This window comes from Typha angustifolia, chromosome 8 (genome assembly GCF_048772165.1).
Source record: "Typha angustifolia cultivar Huaian chromosome 8, ASM4877216v1, whole genome shotgun sequence".
In the NCBI taxonomy this organism is placed as follows: Eukaryota; Viridiplantae; Streptophyta; class Magnoliopsida; order Poales; family Typhaceae; genus Typha; species Typha angustifolia.
Window position 1 is genome coordinate 3,802,746 of NC_133246.1, and position 24,708 is coordinate 3,827,453.

A 24,708-nucleotide genomic window follows, 5' to 3' on the forward strand; every position below is an offset into this window, starting at 1 on the left:
GCTTATCGCACTTCTCCTTTCGACCTTCCAGCACCAGGCAGGTGTCAGACTAACGTATCAATCATATATATACATACGTTCTATTAAATACATACTAACACATCAATCATATATATATATATATATTCAACAATATATATTATATTTAAGTAAATATTATTAAAACTGTAATATTCATCAATGGATCTTTCACTTGATACCATCATTATCATTACGAGATATTCCTAGGCCTCCATATTTTATTCTTGCTATCCTCCTCACTTTAACCATGCTTTCCACTTGTATTTTGTAATTTAGAGTAAATTGGATCCAGCTCGGATAGCATAGAAGGTGCACTAGCAAATATATTATCTATCTTAAGCAAGCAACTTGGCTATTAATTTCTCTATTTTGCATGAGAGAAGTAAGTTTTGGATTAAATATTTTTTGGGACCTGTGATTGATCTCAATCAATAAATTCTGCCTAAATTATTAAAATAAATATATTAAATTAAGATAAAATATATTTAATCTTTATTTTTTAGTTATATTCAAATTATAAAAAATTAATAATATGGATATATATATATATATATATAAATATAATATAAATTTCTTGATTTTTCTTATATTTAAATATTATATGATAAGTACTAATTATATTCTTTGTAAATTTTTAAGTTTTCTCTAAAATATTTTAGGTATGTTTACAAAATAGGATACTCAATTAATTCAAGATTTGGTTAAAAAAGATAAGTTAAAGGGAGCTTAATCTTTAAATTGGATTTGAAAATATTTTTTGAATATATGATGGATTTTTATAAAATAGAGTTATGAATGCACTTAGTTTCTTATGTTGTTTAGCTGATTTAAAATAGTCAAAAAATCGACATAATTTATTTCTTTATATCTGATCTCCATCTTCTTAGTTTCTTACTTTGAATAACCTTCTCCTTCTCCTTCCCCTTCTCCTTCCATCAAAACCCTAACTACATTTCCATCTCCACCATGAACGGCTCATCGTTCGACCTCTGTGGCGATGGCTTCTCGGCCTCCCGGCTTTTCTCCCAGGGCGTCTCCTACACCTACGACGATGTCATCTTCCTCCCCGGCTTCATCGACTTCCCTGCCGACGCCGTCGACCTTTCCACCCTCCTCTCCCGCCGTGTCCCCCTCTCTATACCCTGCGTCGCTTCCCCCATGGACACCGTCTCCGAGGCCTCCATGGCCGCTGCCATGGCCGCCCTTGGCGGCGCCGCTATCGTCCACTCCAACTCCTCCCCCTCATCCCAAGCCGCCTTCGTCCGCGCCGCCAAATCCCGCCGCCTTCCCTTCGTCTCTCAAACCCCTTTTCTCTCCCCCTCCGACGTCATCTCATCCTCCGTCCTCGGCGAGGACGGCTACGCTTTCGTCACCGAGGCCGGCACCTCGACCTCTAACTTGCTCGGCATCGTGGCCGCCTCCGATTGGAAGAAGGACGCCACGGTCGCAGAGTACATGCGCCCCGCCCCCAAGTCCGCGGCGTCGGCAAGATTTGATTTTGATCAGGCGGCGGCTTTCTTGGAAAGAGAGGGATTGGAATTCGCGCCGCTGGTGGCGGAGGAGGACGGCGAAGTGGTTGACTTGATCACCGCAAAGGACGTGGAGAGGATAAGAAGTTACCCGAAGCTGGGGAAGCCGTCAGTTGGGGCGGATGGGAAGTTCTTAGTCGGGGCGGCGATAGGGACCCGGGAGGAGGATAAGGAGAGGCTAAAGCATTTAGTGAAGGCCGGGGCGAACGTGGTGGTGGTGGATAGCTCTCAGGGGAACTCTTCGTATCAGATTGAGATGATCAAATATGCGAAGAATTTGTATCCGGAGCTGGATATTATTGGTGGGAATGTTGTCACGATCGCACAGGCTCAGAATCTGGTAAAGGCCGGAGTTGATGGATTGAGGGTGGGGATGGGCTCAGGTTCTATTTGCACCACTCAGGAGGTTTGTGCAGTGGGTAGAGGACAGGTGAGAATATAATTCATTACTCTTTTTTATTTCACTTGAACTAGTTTCTTGGTACTGCAATGAAATATACTCGATAATTATGGAATAAAGGTACTAGCTTATGCAAAATAGATTATTTAGTGATGTAATGTTGTCTGACTCTATTAGATTTTTTCTTATACTGTTCTTGGAATAACTTTTTTGTCTTAAAATCTTTGATTCTTTTGTTGAGTAGAAAGTGAAGATTTATTAGAAATCAGTTACTGGTTAATATATAAATGGGCCTTTCTTCCAAACTGCCTTTTATGCAAGTAGTGGGGATGACTGCTTTGTGAAGCAATTGGTTAGCTCACCGCTTTTTGCGTCTTTCTCTTGGTTTTCTTTAGAGTGGGTGGACTGTGATGTTTGATAATCACTTGTGTCTACAATGACCTGATAGGCAACAGCCGTGTACAAAGTTGCATCTTTTGCCAAGGACCACGGTGTGCCGGTTATTGCAGATGGTGGGATTTCAAATTCGGGACATATTGTTAAAGCTTTGGTGCTAGGGGCATCTACCGTTATGATGGGCAGTTTCCTCGCTGGCAGTCTTGAGGCACCTGGAGTATATGAATATAAGGTAATTCTATTTGAGACCCTTATTTTTTCCTAGAAGGAAGATATTCTACTTTGAAATTTTTACCTAATGTGCCTATTTAATATACTCGAGTGTATTTTGAGTTATTCTTTCTTTGATAGTACCTTATGCTGTAAATCTATCTATAATGATGCAAAGCTGTTTTAATTAACATTATGTACAATGACACGATTATTTTTTGGAAATTGTAAGGCCTGTAAAACATTAGATTTATCACAACTAGGTTTTTGAACTATCATATTTTCTTATGTATAACATTGTATTGCCACATATCGACTAGTCAAGTTCATTGATGTCGAAGCTTTCTATGTGTTGATTATTGATGTAGAAAAAATACTAGTTTGTGGTTCTTAAGGCCTTATTATATCTTTTACAACTCTTGAATAAGTCCTCTAGAGCAAATGGTATTTTTAGATCTTCATCTTTGTGTTCTGTCCTTCTGAAATTTCTAATACTCAGTTGAGGATTTCTTCCACACAAATAGTTTTAGAGGTTTTTTGATAGAACTTCTGTAGTCTTACAATTTTCTTTTGCAGAATGGCTTTCGGGTCAAAAAATATAGAGGTATGGGATCACTTGAAGCTATGACGAAGGGAAGTGATGCACGCTATTTGGGCGACACTCTCAAGCTGAAAGTCGCTCAGGGGGTTGTTGGAGCAGTAGCAGACAAAGGCTCTGTTTTGAAGTTCATTCCCTATACCATGCAAGCTGTCAAGCAAGGATTTCAAGATCTTGGTGCATCATCTTTGCAGTCGGCTCACAATCTTTTACGATCAGAGGAGCTAAGATTTGAGGTACGACTTAAAACTCATCTCTTAAATTTTATCTTTCCACGGTTGTGTGATGATATCTGCATCTTGTTCTGAACCAAAATTCTGTGACCATACAACGCGACAAGCAAAGTTGGCTAAAAATGTAGCTATGCTGGTCTTCCGTTACAGGTGCGCACAGGAGCTGCTCAAGTTGAGGGAGGGGTGCATGGCTTAGTTTCATATGAGAAGAGAGCTTTCTGAAGACTGTCAAGATGCTTGCCTGTTCTTTATTCAATCACAAACATTGAGAGTGGTGTTGTTATCCTTACATTATGGACGATAACTTAAGCTAAGTTAAAGCTAAGTTTCCATTTCAATAAAAGGCTTTAGCAGTTGCAGAGTTATACTATGTGCATAATCATTGTATACTTAGGCACTATTCCTTTTTCCCTTGCGCTGCATTTATATTCTCAACAAATCATCAGTAGTTTTCATTCAAGTGATCGTTCTGGTCACTAGACTAATTGCTCAAAATAAATTGCACACAACCAAGAAAACCAAACTCTATACAGATCCAAACATACTAACCAAATCTATACACCAATATCAAAACATACTAACTAAATCACTTGAATTAGGCTTGAATTAAGCTAAAAGTAAGGCCTAATTCAAAAATATAAATGAATAGAATTAAAATTTAGAACTAAACTCTATAAAATTTGAGTAAACAATAATACACTTAGTAAATCTTAGAATATAATAAAATTATAGTATAGTATAGAAAATATTACTCATATTATATATATATATATATATATATATATATATATATTATCATTTCGAGCCTTAGTGAGAGCTTATTTGATTGAACCGGCTTATGATCAATCTTGGTTTAAAATTATTTGTCGAGTTTATTTTAAAGACTAAGTTCAGTTCGACTCATTTTCGAGCTGAGCTTAAGCCTGTTTGATTATTTTAACAGCCCTAACTGCATCACTCAATCAACTCACTTCACTGGGAACCCTCTCTAGTGAATAACCTCAGCCAAAAGATCACATCTAATTTTATCGTATACTTTCTCAAAATCCAACTTTAACATGATACCTCATTTTTCTACTTCGTAACCTCAAATACCATTTCATAAGCACTCACTGTGTTGTCCATTATATATCTCATGTTAATGAAGGCACTCTGATAATTAGAAATCAACTCATCAATTGTTAGTAAGAGTCTTTATGATCATCTTATAGCCTCAATTCAATTGAGGAAAAATTTGTTAGGAGTTGTTGAGTTACTTTAGACTTTAGAACCACTTCCCTTGGATTTAGTACGACAGTAGCTAGATTCTCTTATTCCACAGAGTTTCTCGTGAGTTCTACGTCTATCTTGTGTACATTTTCTTTTCCACATATGGTTCCACTTTGAATTAGATAGAACTTTAACTCATCTAAGGAATTGCCAGTTCTTCACAAGATAAACACCTAAACTTGCATCTTATAGAAAGAAAATAGACCAATGGTTAACTTTTCTGGGAGTAGTTCTTGACTATTTAACCGTTTAATTCCTAGAAAATGATACAAGCAACAAGTCATGAGCAAACCATGCAACATGCAAACCTCCACTACCTCTATATATAGTTCCTCCTATCCAAGTCCTCAGCACAAAGAATTCACTCATGGCTACTACTACTTCTACTACCACTAGACTTGTTAGTATTGCACTCTTGTTTCTCTTGGGTGTGAGTAGAGCCCGCCTCACTCAAGGCCAATTCCCATATGGCCCTGGGCAAGGTATAGGTGGTCTCATGCCTGGTTTTGGAGGTGGTGGGTTTGGCGGTGCTGGCAGTGGCTTTGGTGGTGGTGGTATAGGTGGCTATGGCAGTGGTGGAGGAATTGGTGGTGGAACTGGGTATGGAGGAGGTGGAGAGCATGGCATTGGCTATGGTGGAGGAACAGGGGGAGGAATTGGTGGTGGAACTGGATATGGAGGAGGTGGAGAGCATGGCATTGGCTATGGTGGTGGCACAGGTGGAGGAATTGGGGTTGGTGGGGGGCTTGGTGGTGGTGGGTGCGGCGGCGGCGTTGGCCAGGGGATTGGAAATGGCGGTGGTTACGGTGCCGGCGGCCATGGCCACCTTAGTGGTGGTAAAGGAGAGGGTGATGGGCATTTGAACGATGCTCCTTGAGAGATTTGGAATAAGAAGTATCTACCTGTTATATATGTGTGTGTTACTAATAAGTAGGCATTATGTCTCACGATATAAAGTAAATTTGTAGTACTATGTGTGTGTGGTCTAATTAGCTACAGACTGCAGGTACTGCTAGTTGTATTTGAGATTTGGAGATCATGATAGTCTCTATATGTTTCTGGTGCTATGCTATACCTTTTAAGATTAAATGTTCCACAAATTGTGATCATCATGAAGTAGAATACTGGTTGTTTAAAAAACGATTTATGCGTTAAGAAAACGCCCAAAAGTGAAGCTAATGACTTTGCTGACACGCTAATGGCTCAAAATTGGGATTTAACTCCGGATATTGTATTAGTTCCTGGTACTTGCCGGATGATATAAAGAACCCAAGATTTGTCTGTGGCATTGACCTGCAAACGTTAGCGATAAAAACTACGGACTAATTTGCTCATAGATATCAGGAACTCATTCACCACTCAGTTTACTAGGCAAAACGAAATTCTCAAGGACTTACAAATATATAATAACAAAAATAAACAGCATTCTTGAATGGTTCTGTAGCTCCATGAACTGCAGCTGAGAACCGTAGATCAATGTACTCTCTAATGGGGGGAAAAAATGAAATGAAGTTGGTACAGTGGACAAGGCAGAATCCCTCATATGGGCATCAATCTTATATGATAAAAGAGTCTGGCCTTTGAACATGTATAAGTAATCTCGTTTCGTGAACTCAGAGGATTCTATCTTGAAGATCGTTAATGAGATTGGAAGCCAAAGATGTCAGTTTTTTCCCGGTTTCTCCAGCTATGTTCTTAAGGGAGGATATATCCTGTGATGCCTGCAAAACCAAGGTAGGACATGAGCCATGTATATAATTTTTTTTCTTTTAAACTTGCAGTTGCTTCGAGAGAAATTTAAATGCATGTTATCCTAAATTAAAATCATCTTAAGATTGACATTCGCTGTCTGGAGAAATAGTAAGCTCTGATGCAAACAAAGGGAAGTCAACTAAAGGTCAATGAATACATTTTGCTGAGTAAAGGACATTATCATTTTGCCCCATGACCTTAAGGATACTTTGTTTTTTGACATCTCAGTTGGCTGGTCAAGCCGTAAGATGTAATCTGGTTTCTCCTTAGCTGGCTTGCCAGCTCTCTGTTCTAATAAAAAAAAAGCCTCCAACTTGGCAAATAATAATTGAACAGCGGCAGAGAAAGTACCTGGAAAGATATCCGATTGATAAGGTCTGCAGCAGTCAGGTCAAGTTGAGAATCATCCATCATATCATGGCCAAAGAGGTCAGCACTGGAAATAGATGTTGATCCCTATTGAAGAGCAACAAAGTGATAAATACCTATTGCAATTACAAAAATGAAAGGTAGGACTAGCTCTCATTCTTAGAAATTATAGTTAATAAAATGCAGTATGTAGAACCTGCTGATCGTCTACCTCATTGGACAAAAGCTTCAGTGCTTGAAGACCGTAATGAATTAAAAGATTACTAATGTGGGGCTGTCAAGTTTCTTGCATCTGTGAATGCATTGATTCAGATGAAAACATAATTTTCTCAGGCATTTTAACAAAATAGCTGCAGCACAGCTATCTCATTCTGTTTAACAGCATGGGAAAGAGGAGGCCATGACCAAGCAATACTGATGAACAGAAGGAGCTGCAACTAGAGATATGACTAAGTGATGCACTAACAGTCTAACAGTGATGAGAGACCCATTTGATGCTAAGCCATCTTTGTTCATGCATTGAGATGCAAGAGATTTTGATCCTAGTTGCAGCCAATTCTGTAATGGCTTATTCAAAATATGCATCCTCATGCACATATTAGTTTATGGTTTGCATGCAATCAGTTGTGGGCAGTTAAGCAACCCCTAGTCAACATTAAACTAACCATACAGATCATATTGCAATCCACTATCCAGCAAATGAATATAAACACTTTAAGACCCAAAAAAAAAACACCAAATGGAACTCCACTAAAGTGTCAGCTTTCTACCATTTGAGAATAATAAGACACAGATCTCTCATGGACAAGTGACTACACAAGCTGCACCATGCAATTGATGTAGTAGGCACATATCTTGAGTTCAAGCAAGAAGTATTCTAATTTTAACAACAGAATATACGTACAGTAAACTTTTGAAGGGAAACTTGAGCCTCCTTTTCTGCTTTGTTCTGATCACCGAAAAATTGAGATGATGAAATTGACTTAGCATTTGAGAATTTTTGCCTGGCTTCATTACTTTCCTGTATCTGAAGAACAATATGAAAGTTAAGCGAAGTCACATGTATTTTAAGAGCAATCCTGTGTACCACAAAAATAATAGGTCAATATCTTTGTGACAATGTATCATATATAATCCCAAGATCCAACTGAATTGGTCATAAATCTAGTCCATGATTCATCTATGCTTCAAAGCATGGTTAAAATCTTTCAATAACGACAATCATAATTGTTCAAGCCTAAATAGATATGCAAAGTAAGTAGCATACTTGTCATTATTCTAAATGCTCTCCAGGTAACACTCTTAGGCATGCATATTAGGTTCCTTCACTACTCAGCATGGTTCTAAGCAAGATAATAAGGATATCTTTTATGATAGGGAACAATCATATACCAAGGAGAGCGTGAAAGCAAGGAGATGATGATAGTATCCTCCCCTATGCCTTTTCTGACAATAAGGAGTCATCTTGAACACAATACAATGTTGAGAAGGTAAAAAAAAGTGACAATTTTCGACTAGCAATCCAACATCAAACTCCTACGCACTAGGACACACCTAGAGGGAAAAAGAACATCTTTCAAAAATCGATTCAGAATATACACTGAACTTGAATGCCACTTTCTTCAGTTAAACTACATTACAGTGAGCTGACAAAATTTTACCTGTACTTTGGATGAAGTGGAGCTTGCTTTTTTCTGAAATCCACCATCCATTCCAAAGTCTTGAAAGAAGTTCGAAGATTTTGGTGGTGCAACATGGCCAAACACCTGAGTTCCTCCAGAGCTAGTCTCAGCTGATGGTGTATTCTCTACATATTCAAATCGAGAAGGAAAGGATTGGCTTGGGCCCTGTGTCTTGGCCGAACTAGCCAAGGATGTTAAAGCAGGTGCTGGTTCTTCGGGCTTCTGGTCATAGAGACTTTCATTTGGCTGCAATAGGAAACTAAAATCATGTCTCTCATTGTACTTGGAAAGAAAAGATTACAGTAATTGTTAACGAGCAAGGAAATGAAGACTAAGTAGGGAAAATTCATAAGTAAATAAAGATTTAAAATCTTAGTAAGAGACAATAACATAATCTTCAGGCACTATGCAATGCCATGATACGAACCACCAGAAAAATATATAAGCTTACAGGAAGTATCAGTTATATCATTGTGGATATAACATCATTTCACCAATAATCAGTACAGAGAAGAAATAATTGACCTTTGTAGAAAGTTTTCGGACTCCGAGTCCCCCTGTCTTACTTCCAGTCTTCTTTGCACCAATGGGCTTCTTAACAGAGCTGATAAAAGTAGGATGAGTGGGAGCCCTAGGTGAACGAGTAATCTCAGGTTCATGCCTCTCATTTAAATTTTCTTTCGGTGCATCTGCAAGCTTAAAATCAGAAAAACCATTGGCTGAATCTGGTGCATGAGACACCGCAACAGGTGATGATGGCAGACCATTATCTCCTGCAGAACTTTTGGCAACCTCCTTGGATAGTATCTGCCTATACAACTCAGCAGCCCTGGACGTGTACTTTGCCTCAATTTTTCCACCATCCACCCAGCCATGCTGTTTAAAGAAAACTTGTGCACGGTTATTGCCACCAAAAGCCATTATCTTCAGCTGTTCTGGAGTCCAAGAATCTAAATTGGTTGACCTGAGAACACGGAAGCAAATACATACATCAAAAGAAAAACTTGAAAGAAGCAAATAGAGATCAAAAGGGAGGAAGCACTAATCCAACTTTTGCCATAAGGAATCTTGCTATCATGAATCTGGAATTATATCTGCTATAAATGAACATTCAAACAGGAAACTCAGCCCACTTAACAATCTCATCATCTTAATCCAACTTTTTGCGTTGCTAAATATCGGAATGTTTAAAAGTCATTTCAATAAGAAACAAAAGCACATTGTCATCCCATCAACAAAGCTACATAATGATGAAACCAAAGAAAGGTCGGGGTGGTCTAGGCACTTAGGCAGCTCAGGCACAGGCCTGAGTTATTCTTCATCGATAGGCAAAACACCAGAAGTTGTGCAGTTTGCTTTGGAAATTGATTTGTCATTCATGACTTCAAAAAAGGCATTCTGTTGCAAGAGGTTTGTGTCAAAACAGGATCAAAGGAAAGCAAGTTGTACACAGCCTTACCCCCACTATATAAGAGCTTGTCTTTAATATCCAAACTGTGCCACAAGGGCACATGAGACGAGCTTTAAACGTTCCCAAATAACTCATCATTATATCAGCAAAGGACGTATACATAAAAGAAATGAAAAAGGTGTACTCCCATAATTTTATTCGTTTGTAATCAAGTCAACAACCTTCTATAGCCAGATGTAGGTGAAACCGGCAAGAATACCAACAGATATATACTTCCTCCATAGTCCTATTAATGCTGCGGACACATAATTAATACATGAACTTAGCTTAAAGATGGATTAGCTTTTCTACATTTAGATGATAGAAACATTTTTGTGATTTCTTGATTCTATTACAGAGGTCAGATCCAGACTCCAACAAACAAATTCAAGCTACCTCTTTTCCTCAAATCAAGCAAGAATAACGAGGATTCCCATACCTAACAAAGCTAATATGCACACCGAGGCTGCGATGCGCGGCGGAGCAATCGATACAGAGGAAGATCCCGTACGTCACGGACGCCCATGTCGGATTCCTCGCGTTGCAATCGAAGCAAATCTGGATCGAAACACGACGATCCGGAAATACAAGTCAAATACGGCCGTCCAAAACAACCAGATCTGCGGAATCCACCTCCGGATCCGCGATTTCGGCACCAGATCCAGATAAAACCTAATAGATTTCCAAAGCGAAAAGGATAGAGATGAGAAAATTGGTACCTTGTTCTCGGATTTGGCTTTGAGCTTCCTGAAGACGGCGTTCTTGTCGCTGAATGCATCGAAGGCCATGGCTGTTGGATTTGAAGCTAGAGAGAGGGAGAGTTTTGGCGGAGAACCTCCTCTCTCTCTCTCTAGATCTCTCTCCCCCCTCTCTCTCCCTAGCTCTTGGGGGTGGTTATTGGGAGATGAGAAGGTGGATCGATTGGGTAGCGGTCGAGTAAGAAAGGAACCAAGCAATGGCGAGAGATGAACGGGTCCTCGGTGTTTCTTACTAGGGAATATAAAGGATTCTCTGCAACCGTGGTTGCAGGTAATTACAAATGTTGGGTGCTCGGCTGCTGTTGATTGGACAAATGTCATAAAAACCGGATCTGCGAGGATTGATTAGTGCTTGTGGGAAAAGTAATTATCGTCTGGTTGGTGCAACCGATGGTTGGTACAACATGGACTGCTAAGATTAGGACGAAAACGAATCGGACACGGATCAGATTGTGTTTGATCTACGTTCGAATTCATAATTTTATTTTAGATACAAATTAGAATACAAATATTAGACATCATATCCTAACTAAATATATATGAATAATTTTTTAGATAGAGTATTATATCTTAAACGGATATTAATAAAATTTTAAACGAATTATAATCTTTTATTTAGACATAATTAACATAAAAATATTAAGAGTTTTATAAAAAATAATTTTTTTGTATGTCAAATATATATAAAATTAGAAAAATTAATCTCTGTAAATAATACATAACACATCATTAGTAATAATATCAATATTTAAATAAATAAACTAAAAATTGTAAATTATTCAAAAATATATGCGGATAAACGGATATCCGATATCCTTATCCAAATTCGAAAATTATATCCGATCCATATCAGAATCTGTATCCGAATTTTTTTAAAAAATTCTATCCGTATCCGAATCCGTATTTAAATTGGATAGAAATTTTTTATCTGAATCCGATTCGAGTCGGGTCAGATCGGAGTTAATCCAACCTGTTTCACCCTTCCTAAGAAGCATCAAATTTGGATCGCAAACGAAACGCAATCTAAGGATAGCTTAAAATTTGCCCATTTTTCACATAACCCCTTTTATTTATTTTACGACACTTCAACTTTTTTTTTCATAGTTCATTAGCTCAAATGCTAGATATATATTGAACAAAAGCGAAATGTCTTTAGATACATAGACAAGACACTTAGGCCCACCAATATTTAGTCAAATATACTAAATTGTCTAGTCTAGATTTTAAGTCATGTATATTATTAAATAATTATTATGAACTAATCTTCATAATAATTATTTAGGAAAAATATTTATAGTGTTTCTTTGTTCTTTTCTTCAAAAGTAAAATGATCCCCATATTAAGTGCCTGAAATTGCTCAAGCGATAGTCAACTGCCATTTAAAAAAAATTAATCTGACAACTAATATAAGAGACATTACTCGCTGTGTGTTGACCTTGTGTAGATCAATCTGAATAAACTGTTAGATATATGTCAACTCAATCAACTGTTAGATATATGTCAACTTAATCAAAACTACGATTGTCAATATGTCTCGCAAAGGAGATTTATGTGAAAATGAACAATAATTTTAAGTGTTTAAATATAATTATTTCTAAAATTTAAATCCATTTGGTAGAAATAATATATTATGTATGAAATTAATTAAATTAAGAGTAAAATTATATTTATATTATGTATGAAATAATTTGAATAATAATTTTAACATAAGGTAGAAATAATTTGATATTTGGGTAACAAATCCATAGTAGTGTTCAAAATATCCTAAGGAGGAACCAAACGGGGCCGAAATTATGATCTATTGGGCCTTAATCCACCAAGCCCAATTTGAAGAGAGCTTAAAATGGTCGTCTCCGAGGGCAACCAAATGCGTCGATCCCCCCCTCCCCAACCAAAGAGAGATGGGCAAGAAATCGAAGGACCCGAACCCGATTCCTGAGCTCTGCAACGCCGTCAAATCCCTCTTCGCCGCCGACAACCCCTTCCGTCGGAAGCCCTCGCCGGAACCCCCGGGCGTCCCGCCGGAGCTAGGTTTAAGGCTCCCTCCCAAGGAAGAACCGCAGAATCCTTTCAGTGGCGGGGCCGCCGTCCCCGCCAAGGAGAGGAAGAGGAGGTGGGAGAAGGAAAGAAGCCCTAGTCCTAGTCCTGACCCAGACTCGATTCCACATAAGAGGAAGAAGCTCGAGAACGATGGCGATGGGAGCCCCAAGAAGAAGAGGAGGAAGAGGAAGAGGGATGAGATAGAACAGGAGTACGAGAGGAGGAAGTATGGCGCGGCGGCGGGGAAGGATTTGGAGGGAAATGACGACGAAAGAGGAGGAGTTGTCGTTGGGGTTGGTCAGAAGAGGAAGGCGTCGGATGCGGCTGCGGAGATGGTGGTGTCAAAGGAGGAGTCTTATGATGACGAGAGCAAGCTCGCAAGGACGGTCTTCGTCGGGAATTTGCCGTTGAAGACGAAGCATAAGACGCTCTTAAAAGAGTTTGCGACCTTTGGGGAGATCGAGTCGGTGAGGGTGAGATCGGTGCCTCTAAAAAATGTGAGTTTATTTTATCTCTCTGTTCTCTTTTGTGCTCTTACAATGTGGAGGAATATGTTTTTTTAATTTAAATCATGTTGTTTTCTGACACTGGATTTGTTCATCAGACCAAGACACCTAGAAAAGGGGCTATATTTCAGGGAGAAATCAATGATGCTGTTGATAGGTAAAATTTCTTTGCTCCGAATTTTTTTTCTATTTGGTTTTGGAAATTGTGTTTGTTTATCAAATGCATTAGATAACAACATATTTAAATAAGAAAACATTGTGTTCTTGCCTTCTTGGTCCACCGTGCTATCACATAGTTACTTACAGTTTAGCATTATCTGTGTATATCTAACTCTCTCTTTCTTGTTATCCTGCAACTTTGAGTTGTTGATTAGAGATATCAATTTATTCTTCTCCCGCTCTTTTGACTAGTGGATGATTGCTTTTTTATTTTTCTAGTTACTTTGTTTCCTTTAAGTATAAAGCATGTTTGCTTGTGTGGTTATGATTAGGTAAATCATTATTTCTTGAAGGCAGCTACAATTATATTTATTATTTCATTACCTCATTTTCCTATTATTATGTTATACTTTCTATGTGATGCGATTTTCAAGTTTCTGGTAGACTTCTTATTCATATTCATGACAAGTTGTTCGGAATAAATTAATGCAACTTGATACGGTCCGTCACTACTTGTGGCATCAGTTGTGTGTTGGAGGTTAGCTTTTTATTCCTTTGCAGCATTAACTACTTTAGAACCCAAAACTGTGTTAATTTTCAGACATCCCTACTTGCATATGCCATAAAATTGGAGTTTTTTTTTGGAGGCAATAGTGTCTGAATCTTATGTGAACCTTGAGTCCTCCTACCTCCGAGTGGTGAGTGGTAGTTGGCTGGAAGTTTTAAAAGCCAGATGATGTTGTGCAAACTTGCGGATCTTGTCACTGCCACAGCATAGTCCAAATCTTGTTCTGTAGGGTTACTTTATTACCTTATCATGTTGTTGAAATCAAAAGAGGAGAGAAAAAAGACGGGTATGGGTGTTTATCTGAATGCTGAGTTCTCTTTGTTACAGTGACATGATTATCCTAGGCATTTTATGACTTGGCATTGGACCTCCTTTGCAGTGTAACCATGTAATTCCTCTGTCTGTGTGTCTGAAAATTAGCTTTTGGAGAAGTATCTAAAGCTTCTTTACTTTTGTTAAAGACATGAGAACTGAGATCACTGTTGTGATGAGCTCTCGCATATGTTATTTTAATTCTGATAGACAGAATCACTGGTACTGTAGTAATTTCACATTAGAATTTGAGTGCAAAATAAGGGTGCATGGCAAATCCCTGAATTGAAAGATTTCGCATTTGTCCTTTTTCTAGATTAATCCCATGCCCACCTTAACCGCAATAGGAAATGTAGATAATCTGGTCCATTGATTGGCCTCTCTCTTTTTATGGGATACTATTGGGTTGTTAATGATACTCTTTAATGATAAGAAATGCCATTTCTCTTAGCTATATTCCACGTGCACCTTATTTCCCTTTTGTCATTGCAGCGTTCATGCTTACATTGTTTTTAAGGATGAGCAGTCGGCACATGCTGCTTTATCTCACAATATGGCACAGGTATGATGATCTACTCTGTTCTAACAAGTTAGTTGGTCTTTTTCTAATTTTACCATGAGCTGCAAGCCTGCAACTTACAAGTTAGGCGACTACTTTGCCTGTTTTTATTTAAACTTTCTTATAATTGTAGGTTGGAGGACACCACATGCGTGTCGACATGGCATGCCCTCCTCGGAAAAAACTAAAAGGAGAAGGTCCACTTTATGATAGAAAGAGGACTGTTTTCGTGGGCAACCTCCCTTTTGATGTGAAGGTGAATTCCCCTTTGATTGTAGTGTACAGTGGTTAAAATGACGTTTGTTGTTCTAAGAAAAATTTGTTTTCTAACCTTGCTGCTTAATATTTGTCTTCATTTTTGTGTGTTTACTGTTACATCAGGATGAAGAACTTTACGAACTGTTTTGTGGGGCCAGTGGAGCAGAATCTAATGTTGAAGCTATACGAGTTGTCAGAGATCCCAATATGAGCTTGGGAAAGGGTATTGCCTATGTTCTGTTCAAAACAAGGGTATGGTTCATTGACCCCTTATTTAAACAAAAAAGATAATGTTAGAAGCTGTGCTATAACAATTGTACCCTAATTTATGCTATCATAGTTTAAATGTTCTGGAGAACTTGTATTATGAATGTCTGTGTGTGTACCTGTGCATAGTAAAAATGGAGTAGCAATTAGTTATTATGTGGTGCTTTAGGTTCAAACTGACTGAGACATCAAAATTGTGTATAATTCAATTATTTTATTATGCAATCTTTGAACTTTCAATCATCTTAGAGACGTAATTGTAATGCATCATCTGATGAACTTGCCTTTTTGTAAATATGTAAACCACTTGAAACTTATAACAAATGTTTTATTGCAAGCAGATAATAGAAAGATCAGAGTAAACTAAACTAGTTGTTTTACTGCGCTTTAGCATTAACGTTTAGCCTTTAAATGCTGGAGCTATCCAGCAAGTCGGACCTTTTCAACAATGTTTACATATATGTGTGCATGCATGTATATGTTTATATATACATACATATTTCTATGCATATATGTGTGTGTATCTTAAATAGGATTTTATGATTTAAAGTGAAGATATATATATGTATTAGAAATCTGAATCAAGGTCCTCATCTTCTCCTTACTAGACTCCGGAATAATTAGTGCTTCTTAACCACCTCCTTGTCCCATATTTCTTTCTCAAGACTGCCATTCTTGATCTTGCTTCCTCTATCCCTCGAGCTGTTCTTTAGGCTGAATAATTGTGCCCTGTGTTGTCTGTAGAGTAGTTAATATATGTCACAAGCATGACATCCTTTTTAACAGATGAAGAATCATAACAGATTTGTTTCTTTTTATGTTTAGCTTTTAATTTTTGGATGATTGTCATGTAATTAATCAGCCAATTTCTCAAAAGAAGTATATATATGTGTGTGTGTCCATGTGTACACAAGTGTGTATGTATATAACTTGTGAACTTCCAGTTCATTTTATCATATGAATGTTGCTTTGCCTTTCTTTTTTGCCCAAATATTTATTTTAATCATGTTATGCATTTACCACTGCAGGAGGCTGCAAACACCATCATTAGAAAACGAGACCTAATGATTCGAGATCGTGTTCTGAGGCTCTCCCATGCTAAGCCATCAGATGCTGTTACGCCGACTAAGAGGAAGAGTGCTGGGTCAAACAGGGATTTCCCAGAAAAGAAGAGGGCATTGACCTCAGGAAACGGTTCATCCAGAGAGAATGACAAATTTAAGCTGAAGGCAGCTTCTCTATCTTACCAAGGCCTGAAATCAAGCAAAACTGGAGTCTTGAAAAAGGCACGCAAGCGCCCACAGTCCAGTAATAATGGGAACAAGGACGGGAACCATGAACGTGAGAATGTTCGAACACCAAATCAGAAAGTTAGAAACAGTAAAAGGCCTAAAGTTGCTGCTCGGAAGGCGAAGCAGCTCTCCATGAAACGCAAGCAGGACAATGCAACTCCAGAGAATACTCATCGGCATAAGAGGCCGAGGAAACAGTAAAACTAGATGCCTGATGTTAGTATCTCACTGTAGACAGTGACTTGCTAATCACCTTCGCTGGAGTTTATTTCATAGGCTGCTGGAATTACTTAGGGGTTAAATCTTATGACATCTTTGTAACATTTCGTTGGGACTCCACTAAAATAGTATTCCCTTTTGGAAATTCTGAATGGAGGCTGTTCCCGTTGGCAGATTAGGGATTGAGTCAAATGGAATTAAAAATTTTGAACTGGCTAAATTGGCTCGGATCAAGTTATACTGTATATTGCTGTCTCGAAATAACATCACCTCCATTTCAGGTTACTAGGTGGGCACAAGTCAAAGTGCTAAATATTGGATTGTTATGTATTAGCCTGCTTTTATTTCTTAAGGCAGTGTTACTTTTCTCAGGAAGGCTTGCACAAGATGATAAGAACATCAAAAGATGAGTGAACAAGCTGAGCAATTCCTGAACCAACTAAATTACTGGATTGTAGTGGGGCAGTGTACAATATGTTCTCGACTTTGATGAGCAAATTTAATGAAAAACATTCAACGTATTTTTTTCATGTTACAATGTTCTTCCTAGTTTCCCCATATTGTGAGAATAATTGAGTTACGAGTACATAATTCAGATAGCAAATTAAATTTACAGGCGAGTTTGGAACCATTCCTGCCCACAAATGATTATCCAGTTACTCGCTAATCCAACTACGCTGACCTTGCGATACTAGGAAACTGCTGCGTTGATGAGGAAGCTTAATATGTGACCTTGCAATACGAGGAAACTGCTGCATCAGTGTGGAAGATGCCGCGTTGACGAGGAAGCTTAATATGTACAATAAATGCTTCCAACAAATTCAGCAATCAGCTCCCATTTACGGGTGTTATCTTCAATCCATTATCTTCTGTCTGACTCTTGCTTATTAGAGTAGGTGTGATAGAGACAATCCCAATAAAAAACAGGGTGACTATTGCTTGGAAGTCATAAAGGTCACCTACTGATCTCAACTCTCCCAAAGCAATCCCAGCCTGCATTCAAAAGAAAACAGAAAATACAGCATTCAGTATTTGAAGCAATAGATTTTATAGGGCAATCAGAATTGACCAGCAAATTCGCATGAAAAAAGAAGAATAACGATACCCTCACTGTCACATAAGCAGCTGGGATGAGCCCAATCGAAGTTGCCAAGAGAAAGATATGGTAGGGTACATCAACTATCGGTGAAGCAACGTTTATAAAAGTGTTAGGCAATGTAGGGGTGACCCTGAGGAAAAGCATGTAGTTCAACAGCTTCTCTCTTCTTTTGGCCACCTGAAAGGAAAGGTAATTTACCTTGTTAGCAGAATGTGATAAAGCTTCAAAACGTAGAAGATCAATGCAAAGACATCTCAGAATGAAAACAAGACTTGTATAATTATGTTATGATGCACCTATATCAGAATCAGACATTACAAACATTAAAATAAGAAATTGGATTGCAACTACTAAAAAGATAATCGACATTAGAAGGCAAAATTTCTGTACAAAAGTTTCAATTGTTTAGAAGCAACCTCTTTGTTCTCTGGCACAAGCAAAATTTGCGAAGAGATTGAGCAAATAAGATAACTTGTTGAGAAGAAGAATAGGAACTCCAAAGTATACCATTCATAAAATACCCACACCGCACAGAAATAATAATTAACACTTCAAAAATATAGTTGACCCAAATACCAGGTAATGATCACCTGTGCTTGGAAGAAGTTCAATTTATCTGGCCACAACGAGAAGACCAAGGGCCTTCCTATCAAATTTGACAGGAAATAGCAGGAAGATGCACCAGCTGTGGCAGCAAATACCACCAGAGCTACACCGCGGAAAACTCCAAATAGGGATCCAGCAAGAAGGGACATAAAAATGGTCCCTGGAATCATAAAAGTCTGCATAAAAATGTAGACTGTGCAGTAACCCACCAGAACTTGAATGGTGTAGTCACTTGTATAGCTCTCAAGATGATCCCTGTAAAAGAAGCATATAAAAATCAAGCAGAAAGTAAAATTTTCCAACATAAACATAGCTCTGAACTGATTCATAGGTACTGCAATGTGGTCATGATGAAGGGGCTGTCCAGTGAATACATATATATTGGACTTGCTAAACAAATCATCTGGGCTTGTGGTATATAAATAAAATAAATAAATATTATAGCTCTGCTCATACAGATATCCACAGAAAAAAGAAGAAGTGTAGAAAACAAAGTAATGATAACTTGTATTGCATATATCTGACCCAAAGACATCCAATTCAAAATATAATATTACAAGAAATAAATCCAATATCAGATGCTCCTTTAAGATAATAAAAATGGTCAAAAACTTGCCCAAGCAGTTAAACATACCTATGAATGGAATGAAAAGGTCATACTAAATATAACCTACCAGAAAAAAAATTTAAAAAAAGAAGAAGTATAACCGACCAGATCTTAAAGCTAAGCAAGAAAACACATGAGGACAAGGGAACAAATAAATATACTTCAAATTGCTTAAACACAAAATATAATCTAGATTGACTCAGATCTACATGGAAACGAGCTTGACAACAGCCAAAATAAGAACAAATACATGAGCTCATGGAAATAACTTCATATTCTTTTGATATTATTCATGCATCCCTCTCCTCAACAAATAAGAACAAATACACGAGGTTATGCAAATAACTTCATAAGAATGCCAAATTTCGAATTACATGGACCGAGATGCAGAGCAATATTAGCCAGCATAAAAAACTGAGTTTTGAGTACCCGAATAGCCAAAAACCGCAAGATCTCTAAAAAGTACTTCAAGGAAACAGTATGCATCAAGCAGGTTTGCGACCAGAAAACAAAAAAGTATGCATTGATCTGTTCCATTTAATATCCAAAACTTCCCTAAATATACGGGTAAACAGAAATATCCCAAACTTCCAAACATCTACGAAATTAAATCGGTACTGTTCCATTACCAAATCATAAGTCAAGCACAAGCCCAAATCAAAACTTCACCCAAGCCAAAAGTTTCCCGTAAAGGAGGCAACTTTTAGATCAAAAGACGAAAAACCTAAATCTTTACCTCAGGATTTGGAGTTCCTCCAGGGTGCGCGGCAGCTTGAGGAAGCTGTAATCCGAAGCCGGCATCGACAGATACACCCCCATCAAGCCCAATCCGAAGCTTGCGACGATTCCAGCCGCCACAGCCACCTCCCACCCCGATAACGGGAACTTATTCCACTTTCCCATCTCTATTCCCCCTCTTCTCTCTCACAAAATTAGGGTTCTTAGATAGAGCAAAAGAAACCCAATTCGAGGGAGCAAGAGAAGGGAGAAGATGGAAAATTTTGTCACCTAAATCCCTGCTCTTCTCCCTCTCTTCTCCGCTTCCTCCTCTTCCAGGTTTATAAGGAAAAGAATATTCGCATTGCAACAGTTTGGCTCCATCTCTTTAACTCTATCCTCTCCTTTCTTATTTCTTTGTCCCTACGATGAGCGAAGAATTTGTTATACGGTGCCGAAGGTTTACCAGAACGACCTTTGCGGGACCCATCTGACACGTGGAAGCATAAGAGACGTACCGCATGACTTGGTGTCGTCGCTTTGTTCACACACTAACATCTGAAATTCCCGAACTGCCCCTATTAGTCTTCTCTACTAAAAAATATTATTATTATTATTATTATTATTATTATTAGGTGGTGGAATTTATTTATTGGTATAGTTGTGATATATATATCTATATAATCCTGGAAATAGTTATTCGAACGCTGTTAAATTAAACTATGTAGCTGAGCTAATTAAACTCTATGCAAAATAATATTACAAGCAAAATTTTAAAACTTTAAAATTAAATGAGGAGTATTTTAGATATCTTAAATCTTTTATTTTTTAAAAATAATAAAATATTATCTATTTTGTCAACTATTATTATTTTAAAATTAACTTATAATATTTTGCATCTCTCCCTTTCATGTAGCGATAAAAAGAGAGATCGAGATATATCTCTAATGTGAATGCAATCGTGTTTTCCAGCGGTGTGATATCTCTTAGTTAATATTTCATAGTAGTTGAGGCATCTGATTTCTCCTTTTAAGTAGTCACGTGTCGATCTTCGACAATAATTTTCAACTTAATTATGACAACTTCAATGTAACTAATTTATTTTTTCCTCCTTGGCAAAGAAATTTACCTACTCTTCATGAAAAAAAAGGAGAGAAAATAGATGTAAATCACATTCCAAATTAGGGACCACCTAAACATTTCCCATGTGTTGGATCTATTTTTCCAATCATAAATAATTCATGGTGGTTGTTGTATTAGGGTTTTGTCAATGTAGGTTAGTTTTAACTTAAATTATCATAACCTATGTTGCAAAAAACAAAATTATATTCCCAGATGATCAGCTATGTCCTTTCTAAGGGGCAGGTTGGATTCCCAAATTATGATATATTTTAATTGATATTTTCTCTGTTATTTATTTTAGTACTCATATGTAGGGCTACTAAAATATTCGAGCCGTCTCAAGTTTAAAATAAACTCAAAATTAGCTTGAATTAAATTTTTTTTAAATTTAAGTTTGATTATGGAGCCAGACTCGAAATTAATTTCAATCTAAACTCAATCATAGTTGGACTCTCTCCGGCTCGGCCGTTTACACCGGTACTAATATGAGAGCATTGCAACGAGTGCTTTGTAATTTATCTCGGATAAAGTTTATATTTATGTTTTACTATATTATAAATATAGCTCTATTTATTATTTATAAATAAAACATTCTATTTACTAAAAAATTATCAAACATGCATCAGAAAGAATAAAATAAAAAGCAGAATATTTCATCAATTTCATATAATATTTGTATATTTTCTAAATTATTTTACCTCACTCTTTTATAATTTCTTTTAAAATTTCAAAGATAAAATAATTTTAATCTTTAATAGAGAAGTAAAAAATATATTCAATCCAAAATTATTCAGACCTCTATAATTTCTTTTATGGACTTAGTTTGTGTTACACTCAATCAAGTGGGCCAAATATTTTATGTCACCATTTGATAATTTTAATTCCGGCCTTATATTTAAAGCCAGTGGCAGGGCCACACACATACGTGTGTATATATATAAGATGAAGTAATTTTCTATATCATTTGCTCCAGTTGCACATTGAAGGATCCCCCTTTTGTGGATCTATGCAAGAAAGGATAAGATGTGGATTGGAATTTGGCATCTCTTGAATCATATACTATGACTGTATGAAGCTTATCATAGTTTTAATTAATCAAACTAGTTTAATAGCAAATTATTTCAAACAAACAAAAAATTAAAAATTAAAAATTAAAAATTAAATGAGAAAAGATGGAGAGTTGTACAAGAGTAGTTTGGAAGCTAAGCTACATAGTTCTCAATTAAGCTTGGCTTGTTTTTATTTCAGTTTAATACTATTCAAGTGGAGCCAATTTGAGTTTAAGAAAAATTAAACTTTATCGGAGATAAATAATCAAAGTATTTTAATAATTTTATTATATTTTGTGTATAACCCAAAATAAAAAAACATATGGATAGAGTTATTCATTGATCTGAGTTCTATACTAGTGATGCTTTGCCTTTTGTTAGGCCCCACTACATTCTAGTGATAATGGTGTCTCATCAATTTGACCTTTTTTAGTTAGTCATATTGACATATTCATTTGGATTTTCTTGGCATCTTCTTGGATTGTACCTTCGATCCATTGACACTGTTGTTGCTCAGATGAGTATAGTTTTCTTCTCACACAATATCATATTACACCTTCAGAATAAGGAAGACAAATATATATATATAATATTAGAGTTTCTAATACTATGTTAACTTCTCTCAGGTACTCTAAACCAATCCACTATAAAAAAAAAAGCAAAAGATGAGGTGCCTTAAAGCTTAAATTTAGTAGAAAATAAAGTTGAACAAGTTAAATGTAAAAATAAAATATAGATATGGATTCAGATGGAAGGGATTAAATTATAAAAATATAAATAAATAATATTTTGGGGGTTAAAAAGCAGTAATGTATATCCATTGAGAACCCCTCTCCTCGAGGAGGCTTTTGGGATTGCCACTTGGTGCAGCGCGACACATCATCGCACCAGTACTATTTTTACCCAAAATCGGACCCCTCGAACTGCACCGCAGCACTACGAGACGACACGCGTCGTCGCCGCAAGCGGAAGGCCGAAACGGCACTGCTTCTGCTCACCAGTCACCCGCCACAACTTGATCCTAGGTGTTCTTCTCATTTTAATATTTTATGCACATATTGGAGGGAGGGGTGATTTTGTGGAAGCAAGTTGTCGCACAGAAAGTATGATTACCGGCGAGTGATGGTATCCCTCGGTTCAAGGTATAAGCGCGAGACTCCTCGTCGCTTCTCCTCCTTTCTCCCTCTCGTCTCTTTTGCTCTCCTCCTCCTCCTCTACTACTCCTCCTTCCTTTCTTGATTTAAAGCCCTAATAGACCGATCCAAGAAACCGAGAGCTCGTCTTGTTCCCCTCAAATGCGTCATGGCGGCAGAGGAGGAGAAGCCACCTCGAAGGTTCTCGATCGGCTACGCCCTCGCCCCCAAGAAGCAACAAAGCTTCATCCAGCCCTCCCTCCTCTCGATGGCTCGATCTCGCGGCATCGATCTCGTCCCCATCGACCCCTCCATCCCGTTGATTGACCAAGGACCGTTCGATTGCGTCCTTCACAAGCTCTGCGGCGAGCACTGGACGTCTCAGCTCGCAGCGTTCTCCTCTCTCCACCCGGAGATCCCCGTCCTCGATCGCCCCGCCGCCATCGAGCGCCTTCACAACCGCATCTCCATGCTCCAGGTCGTCTCCGAGATCAAGATCTCCGAAAAGAACGGATCCGATACCTTCGGGATCCCGAGTCAGGTCGTGATCTACGATTCCGCCGCCCTCGCCGACCCCGGCGGGGTGGTCTGTGGCGCTCTCCGCTTCCCCGTCATCGCGAAGCCCCTCGTCGCCGACGGCAGCGCGAAATCGCACAAGATGTCGCTGATCTTCCACCGCGACGGCCTTCGGAAACTCAAACCCCCGCTGGTGCTCCAAGAATTCGTCAACCATGGCGGGGTCATCTTTAAGGTCTACGTCGTCGGAGACCACGTCAAATGTGTGAAGCGGCGGTCGCTGCCGGATGTATCGGAGGATAAGCTGGAGTCGACCACCGAGAGATCGCTCTCCTTCTCGCAGGTGTCCAACGTCCCTAGCCAGGATTGCGCCGTGGCGGCCGAAGAAATGTGCCTTGATGAGGTCGAAATGCCACCGCTTGGATTCCTTACCGATATTGCTCATGGGTTGCGGCGAGCACTGGGGCTTAGCCTCTTCAATTTTGATGTGATAAGGGACGTGAGGGTCGGGAATCGGTACCTCGTGATCGATATCAATTACTTCCCGGGGTATGCCAAGATGCCATCGTATGAGGCAGTGCTGACGGATTTTTTCTGGAAGGTTTTGAATAAGGAGGATAAAGCAATGGAGAATGTGGCGTGAATTATCTTCTGACTTCTGGTAACCAAATTTCGTTCTCGTTCTTGGAGGAATCAAATGGCATTGTTTGCAGTCTTCTGCTTGATCAAAAAGATCAGAGGGATCTAAATAAGTAGGATATTCTGACTTCTGGACAGTGTATATCCTTCCTTCTCTTTCGTGCCAATCATTACATATCTTTCTTAAATTTGTCCAAGGAATAGATATAAATTTGTAGGAAGGTTTCTGGTGCATGGAAAAAGGCTTTTCTCCTAATTCTTCTTTCCACCAAGGTTGCAGGATGAATCGACTGAGAATTGTCTGTTCTGTTGAAATTGGCAAATTGCTGTCTTGCTTTTTTCTCTGTTTGTTTGGAATTAGTTGATCTGGATT

The 24,708-nt window shown here is 38.2% G+C and overlaps 5 protein-coding genes across 5 annotated transcripts; 3 read left to right on the plus strand and 2 right to left on the minus strand.

The window, feature by feature from the left end:
* The first annotated feature begins 905 nt into the window (after positions 1-905).
* On the plus strand, positions 906-3,752 carry LOC140765883 (inosine-5'-monophosphate dehydrogenase 2-like). The gene is made up of 4 exons (XM_073105180.1): positions 906-1,980; positions 2,399-2,578; positions 3,133-3,390; positions 3,538-3,752. The coding sequence occupies exons 1-4, from the start codon at positions 988-990 to the stop codon at positions 3,607-3,609; spliced, it is 1,503 nt and encodes a 500-aa protein (XP_072961281.1). The 5' UTR covers positions 906-987; the 3' UTR covers positions 3,610-3,752.
* Positions 3,753-5,996: 2,244 nt separating this feature from the next.
* Positions 5,997-10,865, minus strand: LOC140765411 (probable ADP-ribosylation factor GTPase-activating protein AGD9). Its single transcript, XM_073104483.1, has 7 exons — positions 10,629-10,865; positions 10,349-10,467; positions 8,985-9,423; positions 8,439-8,705; positions 7,682-7,804; positions 6,760-6,864; positions 5,997-6,377 (listed from the first exon to the last, which is right to left on the minus strand). Exons 1-7 carry the CDS (start codon positions 10,695-10,697, stop codon positions 6,270-6,272), a joined length of 1,230 nt encoding a protein of 409 aa, XP_072960584.1. The 5' UTR covers positions 10,698-10,865; the 3' UTR covers positions 5,997-6,269.
* A 1,672-nt stretch (positions 10,866-12,537) lies between these two features.
* On the plus strand, positions 12,538-17,142 carry LOC140764536 (uncharacterized). Its single transcript, XM_073103141.1, has 6 exons — positions 12,538-13,204; positions 13,312-13,370; positions 14,745-14,814; positions 14,945-15,067; positions 15,193-15,321; positions 16,365-17,142. The coding sequence occupies exons 1-6, from the start codon at positions 12,569-12,571 to the stop codon at positions 16,827-16,829; spliced, it is 1,482 nt and encodes a 493-aa protein (XP_072959242.1). The 5' UTR covers positions 12,538-12,568; the 3' UTR covers positions 16,830-17,142.
* Positions 17,143-17,254: 112 nt separating this feature from the next.
* On the minus strand, positions 17,255-20,254 carry LOC140764537 (uncharacterized membrane protein At4g09580). The gene is made up of 4 exons (XM_073103142.1): positions 19,896-20,254; positions 18,537-18,807; positions 17,953-18,123; positions 17,255-17,840 (listed from the first exon to the last, which is right to left on the minus strand). The coding sequence occupies exons 1-4, from the start codon at positions 20,060-20,062 to the stop codon at positions 17,676-17,678; spliced, it is 774 nt and encodes a 257-aa protein (XP_072959243.1). The 5' UTR covers positions 20,063-20,254; the 3' UTR covers positions 17,255-17,675.
* Positions 20,255-23,137: 2,883 nt separating this feature from the next.
* LOC140764687 (inositol-tetrakisphosphate 1-kinase 5-like) lies at positions 23,138-24,591 on the plus strand. The gene has a single exon (XM_073103382.1). It carries the CDS (start codon positions 23,350-23,352, stop codon positions 24,337-24,339), a length of 990 nt encoding a protein of 329 aa, XP_072959483.1. The 5' UTR covers positions 23,138-23,349; the 3' UTR covers positions 24,340-24,591.
* The last annotated feature ends 117 nt before the right edge of the window (positions 24,592-24,708 follow it).